Source organism: Nematolebias whitei, unplaced genomic scaffold, assembly GCF_014905685.2.
Source record: "Nematolebias whitei isolate Nwh7 unplaced genomic scaffold, NemWhi1 Nwh_scaf_1010, whole genome shotgun sequence".
In the NCBI taxonomy this organism is placed as follows: Eukaryota; Metazoa; Chordata; class Actinopteri; order Cyprinodontiformes; family Rivulidae; genus Nematolebias; species Nematolebias whitei.
Window position 1 is genome coordinate 2,409 of NW_023619555.1, and position 6,715 is coordinate 9,123.

Sequence of the window (6,715 nt, forward strand, 5' to 3'; positions counted from 1 at the left end):
GCAACGAAGCCAAGATTCATCTTGTCTGCTGGATTCCTTAGATAGAGAACTTTACTAAATGTCTTTTATGTGAATGTTCCTGTAAAGTCCCTGAGACAACTTGGGTCTGATTTGGTGCTTTATAAATAAACTGAATTGAAAACTTCTCATTTTTCTAGAAGTTGTTTTCCTAAAATATTTTTAGTTTCAGCTTTTTAATCCCGACCTGACACTGACCTGTTTGTGCGGGACGTTATTCATCTCTGACAGAGCAGCGCACAGGTCCGACACTTTTCCTGCTTTAGGAACCACGAGCCGATGCTGCAGGAACAAGCAGACATGAAACTCAACGGGCTCTGAACAGTTTGCCTGCAGAGATGTTCGCTCCACGGGTCCTACCTGCACAGGTTTGGCGTGGGGGTCCAGAGAGACGAAGAAGACCTCCATGACCCGCTCTTTGCTGACTGGAAGTGGGATGCTCAGGTAGCAGAAGGGGTCGAAGGTCACAGACACCTTGTCGCACTCAGGACAGACCAACGTGGACTTGAAGAGTCCGTGAAACGTGTCAACAATCACCGAGTCGTTCCGCCTGCGATGGTTCCTCCACGCCTCCTCAGCCACTTCCTGTGAGACCAGAAGAAGAAAAAGTGAATAAAGATCTTTTTCTCTTTAAACACTACATCCTGGTGAAACCCCAGACCTGGTCCGGTCGCCCATCAGCATCCCGGAGCTCGATGTACTCCTTGTTTTTCACCCGGTTCAGGTCCTCGTGGAGCCCATCCAGCAGGAAGGAGAGCAGTTCCTGACTGTCGTGCTGCTGGTACCCCAGAAACTGAGACGCAAAGTGACCCACCTTCGTCTGCGCAGACACACAAACACAGCAAGGTCCAGGTGAGGACACAACGGCCCGTCAGCTGGGAGTCCGTCAGCTGGGAGTCAGTCAGCTGGGAGTCAGTCAACTGGGAGTCAGTCGATTGGGAGTCAGTCGGTTGGGAGTCAGTCAACTGGGAGTCAGTCAACTGGGAGTCAGTCAACTGGGAGTTTGTCAGCTCTTCCGATTCAACCGGTCTACCTTGAAGACCCGTGGCACCACAGAGTAGTGGCGTCCGGACCACATCTGCTTGATGACATCAGCGTATGCCTCGGCGATCTCCCCCTTCATCCCCAGAGGGTTGGTGAAGTTCAGCTCCTCCAGGTAGGAGCTCCGCAGGAAGTACTCAGTCAGAGGAGGAGTGTTGCTCAGACACTGCAGAGACGAGGAGAACTGGATCAGAACCCCAAACAGAAGAACTGAGTGAGGGTTTGTTCTGTGGGGGTTCAGACCTGTAAGGCGGAGTTCATGAAGCAGGTGTTGCCCAGGTTGGTGAGGCCGCAGACCCCTGGCTGACCTCGGTACGAGTCCTGCTCCTCCACAGAGTTCCTCCTGATGAAATGATGGGATGGGACGGAGGAGAAGACAGGAAGTGGCAGCAGAAATGTGGAAACAGAGAGAAGCTCCCGATCAAACATCTCTTAAAGCCGCAGTGTTTCAGGAGCTGTCAAAGAATGAATCATCTTCTCTTTGTAGGTGCGTCCATACATCTCCCTACAAATACTACAACACAGGAAGTCAAGAACATGTCTGCAGAACGTAGACCTCTGTCCCAACCCACTGGTCCATGAGTCACTCCCACCTCAGGCCTTTCAAATGTTAGATCCTCTAACAGACCAGACTTCCCAGTTCTAACACCAAACCATCAAAGTGGCTGCTGGTGCTGCACACCTGGAGGGGCAGGTGACAGGTGATGTTTACTTGTTTACAAAGCTGGAACCTCATGTGACACCTCTACATCCACCAGCGCAAAAAAATAACTTTGTTCTTACATGATCTGAGGTCTGGAGCTCGGCCAGGTGCCGTCAGCATGCCTCGTCTCCATGATCAGCGTCTGACACACACACACACACAGTTTGAGATGTTTTCTTGTTGCCTCGACAACATGTCGCACAAAGAAAAATATTTGTTACTGTAATATTTCACACATGCCTTCAGTGTTGATCTGTGTGTGTGTGTGTGCGCCCACCATCCCTGAGCTCAGGCAGGCCTCCAACACGCTCATGTGGACGTTCCTGAGACGCTCGCAGCTGCTGTCTGAACTCTTCATCCACAGACGGCACTCAGAGCTCGGAGGCACCGAGAAGACCCGACACATGTCCGCCTGGATGGTGTCTGCACGCGCACACACAAGCACACGCACACACACACACACACACCGAGAGGTAACAACAGACCTCCAGTGAAGAGTTTTGGTCTCCAGGTCACTAAAGATGAAACTTGGTGCTAAACGTTTATTTTTCGACCAATCAGCTGCTTCACAGGAAACAAACGTGTGAAATGTTTTTGTTTTCCTGGAATTATTAAAGTATAAATACTTAGTGTAAGTATAAATACTTAGCGTAAGTAGAAATACTTAGTGTAAGTAGAAATACTTAGTGTAAGTATAAATACTTAGTGTAAGTAGAAATACTTGACGTAACGACAGCTGCAGGACTTCTGCTTCCTACATGAAGAGTTGAATATTTAGTGTTTAAAGCTAAATAACTTTAACATTTTTCGTCTTAACTCTTCTTCAAACTGAAATAATGAGAAAATGAGATGAAAAAAGATTCATTAGATTAAGTTTTGTCAGATAAACAGTTAAACTAAAAATATATTAATTATAATAAACAAGTTTAGACGCACCAAGATCAACTAAATTAATATAAAATATTAGATAAACTAACTCAGGCTATGCTAAGCTAAGCTAATATAGGCCAAGTATAAACAAGATAACAAAAAGACTAAAAATATTTAAAACATATTAGAAAAAATAAACTAGGAGAAGCTAACGCGAGTTATTAAAGAAAAATAAACTGCGCTACATTAAACTAAAACAACGAGCCAACCTAAGTTTGGCTAAGCTAATATAAAATAAACCGAAGAACATCTAAACCAAGCCGAAGACGGTGAAGGTACGCCGAGTTCAGACAAGCTAAAATAAGCTACGCTAATATCAGTTAAAATGTAGGAGATGATCAAAACAAGCTAGGATACGTATGAGTTCAGAGAAGTCGGGATGCTAAACTAAAATAAACAAGGTTTTCTGTTATAAACACCAAAACTGGTCTGGACCTCAGTCCAGTGGGACCTAAGATCGGTCCTAATCTGACGGGACGCCATGTTTGGGTTGGGGTTAAGATTAGGACTACAGTGTAAGCTGAGTTTAGGGTCCAGGTCTTGAACACAAACTCACGTATGGTGTCGGTGCGGCTGAACTGCGCGGTGGTGACGTTCTCCATGTTGCTATGGAGACACAGGAAGATCTCCACGGGGTACACCTCCACCTTCAGAGTGCTGGGCAGGTCCACCACCTGGACCAGAACACAGGGTCAAACACACACGCACAACGTTTGTATGCTCGTGTGTGTATCAGTACCTTGCGCTCCAGCGCCGGCTGCCCGTCCACAGAACCGTACCAGAGCAGCAGCTGGTGCCAGGCCGCCGCCGGAACCAACACGAAGTCCTCGTTCTCCGCCAGGCGCTCCTTCAGGTGGTACGAGTCGAGGTCTGAAAGGAAAGGAGCACTGCTGAGCGTTCAGGCTGCTCCGACGTTCTGCCGGGCTGAGCCGGGTCAACTCAGCAGGATGAGGCGTTCACTGACCTTCAAACAGTTCAGTGTTGTCGATCTGACCCGGGAAGGACGACGAGTTCTGGTCTCCGCTCTCCACAAACTCTTTCCACTGTTCAAACCAGCGACGAGACACCACGTACCTGGAACACACACGCACGCACACACATGCACACACACATGCACACGAGCGTAAAAAAGGGTTCCAACTAAAATAAAACTGATTTACTGATTCTTGAAGATGGCTGCAGCTGCTGATCAGATTCAGGAACGCTTCGATGTCTTTATTAACAAACAGAAAATATTGTGTTTGTTAATAAATAATGTTATTTCACTCTCTCTCTCTCCCAGAGACATTCAGAGTCACCAGTGAGTCGAACAAACGTGTGTTTGTTCTGTGGGAGGAAACTGGGGCACCCGGAGAAAAAAGGCGCCCGGCTGGGATTGAACCAGCGTAACCTTCTCACTGAGAGGCGGCAGCTCTACCAACTGCACCACCGTGCTGCATTCACTCAACCTTTATTTTAATCTAGTTTCCTTATAACGTGTTTGAAACCAAAGCGGTAGGACTGCGCTTCTCTACGACTCGTGACGAAACTGAGACATAAAAGTTTGGGAGGAATTTTGTAGATTTCAGTGAAACTCAGACGACATGAAGTTTTTAATCCCAACACAACCTGTAAATTATATCAGAAGTAGAACGCTGCTGACGTGGGCGGAGCGACGGCGAGCAGCTTCTTTTAATCCCTGCAACAGAAAGAGAGCGAAGCAAAGAGAAGGCCAAGGAAAGCATGAAGGAAACCCACGACGAACTGGTCTGAGAATCACAGGTACTGGGTTTATGACGCGAGGAGTCCAAATTTAATGATCATAAATAAAGTGTCTGTCAGTGTTTAAATAAAACAGTGAGTCTTAACACGGTGGAGGCGCTGTCATGGTCTGGTGTACAATCAATCTTTAAATCAGCACAAACATTGTGGAGAACTAAAACAACAAAGTCCATGCTCAATAATCCAGGTATCCAATCCAACATTTTTCAGTCAGGTCATCTGGACAGTTTCTTCTTCTTTTGTTTTTTGTGCTGAAACGTTTCGCCTTCGGTCCGGAAGTCTTCATCCGTCAAGGAAAGAAGTCAATAAAAGAAACTGTCCTGATGACCTGACTGAAAAATGTTGGATTGTATACCTGGATTATTGAGCATAGACTTTGTTGTTTTCAACCAGTTTGACATGACTGTCAACAAGGAAGAGGGGCGTACCAAAGAGACCATCTTATCACAAGCAGAACTGGTTTGTTCCACTTTGGAGTAAGCTGTTGGAGGAAGAATCAGTTTTGTTGTGTGTTTCCTTGACTGATGAAGCCTTCTGGATGGAAGGCGAAACGGACCTGACTGAAAAATGTTGGACTGTGGAGAACTCTTAAATAGCAACAGATTCATCTCCGTCTGACAAACATCTCAACACGTCTAAAGTCTAAAAACACACCTGGATAGAAACAACAAAACGTGATTTAACCTTTGTTGTTGTTGTTATCTACCTGGATGACTGAGCTTACAAACCTTTTTTACACCTGGATAAAACTGAACTAAAGCAGCAGAGAGGAAACAAAAAGAGAAAATGTCCAAAGATCATCTCAAAGAACTGCTTCTACAGAAGAAACTGAACAACTTCTACACGGAGTCATTTCAGCGCTCGTCTCATGTACAGTATTTCATTAATTTGTCTGGTTTTGTAAATTACTTTTCATTTTTATAGACAAAATAAAAACTTGAGGTCTTCTGTCAGGAAACCGAAACTGAAAATATTTGTTGAAGCGTCCAGTTTTCTGTAAAAGTTCCGGCTCTACTGACCCAGAGGAACCCGCCGGGGCTGAAAGTAACGCGCATAAAGTTTATTAAAAAAGAAACAGATAAAATGTAAATGTTCCGTTCGGACCCTGAACGCCTCACCGCGGCTGTTAGCATCGACAGCTAACGCGGCTAACGGAGCTAACAGAACCCCCGAGCCGTTGGGTCCAAACAATCCCAGAACCGGAACCAGAACGGCTCCACGCTGCCGCAGGACCCACCGGTCACCTTCCAGCTAACGGCGGCCGAGAGCTGCCATCATTCGAGCCTGACAGAGCGACTGCGTCGGCGGGGAAACACTCACCAAGTGTCCCCAGCTTGGAGCTCACTCTCCCGCAGCAGAGACTCGATCTCCCGCCGCTGGGTCTCCAGCCCCGGGGGCTCCGCCACGGAACAGCGGCTGTTGGCCGTCATGCCGCCGGATCAGTCACTCATAAAGGTCGAAGGCGCAGCGGGAATCGAACGGAGCCAGGAAGCGAAAGGCAGAAGTGAGCCGCCGCATCGATGAGCCGATAAACGGGTTGTGTTTGCGGAAGAAGGAACTGTTTGGATCCGGACGGCGGTGACGCTTCCTGAGCGCCTCCTCTGCAGTTCCTCCTCCCGGCCGCAGGGGGCGCACCTCCCCTGAACTACTGCGACGGCTGAAGCTGAAATGCAGGTACGCACTGAACGTAAACAAAGCGGATTTGACTTCAACAGGTCTGAGTTCACACGGACCAGTCGGTGAAACTGAAATATGGAGCACTGACTGGACGTTCTGTCTAAATAATTATTGTCCGTTAGATGTTTCTTCAGCAGGGACATCATAAAATGAAATAAACTTAGCCTTGAATCAGACTTTTGCTTTTTTTAGGTATTACTTTTAGCTTTTTTTTTATTTTTTTTATTAAGCATTTAGCTAACTCTAGTTCCTCTTCTTTTTTATCACATTTCACTTTTAGCTATAGCCTTTTACTTCATTTAGCTTTTAACTAGTCTTTTTTTGCCTTTAGCTAACCGTTTACAACATTTAGCTTTTACGTAAGCTTTTATCACTTTTAGCTAGTCTTTAGCTGCTTTTGGCTAGCCTTTTATTTTTTTAGATAATATTTTGTTACATTTAGCTTAACTCTGTGTTTTGCATCTTTTAACTTTAGCAACTCAGCAGTCTTCAGCTGATTTCAGCAGCCATTCAGCTGATCTAAGCAGTCATTCAGCTAATTTCAGCAGTCATTCAGCAGATTTACACAGTCATTCAGCTCATTTC

The 6,715-nt window shown here is 46.2% G+C and overlaps 1 protein-coding gene across 1 annotated transcript; it reads right to left on the minus strand.

The window, feature by feature from the left end:
• Positions 1-205: 205 nt before the first annotated feature.
• On the minus strand, positions 206-5,916 carry LOC119429411 (ubiquitin carboxyl-terminal hydrolase 11-like; the record flags this gene model as incomplete). Its single annotated transcript, XM_037697045.1, has 11 exons — positions 5,774-5,916; positions 3,657-3,766; positions 3,432-3,562; positions 3,249-3,366; positions 2,040-2,185; positions 1,843-1,904; positions 1,303-1,402; positions 1,052-1,225; positions 680-838; positions 379-603; positions 206-300 (listed from the first exon to the last, which is right to left on the minus strand). Coding segments are annotated over exons 1-11 (1,430 nt in total), but the record flags the coding sequence as incomplete, so codon positions are not given.
• Positions 5,917-6,715: the final 799 nt, after the last annotated feature.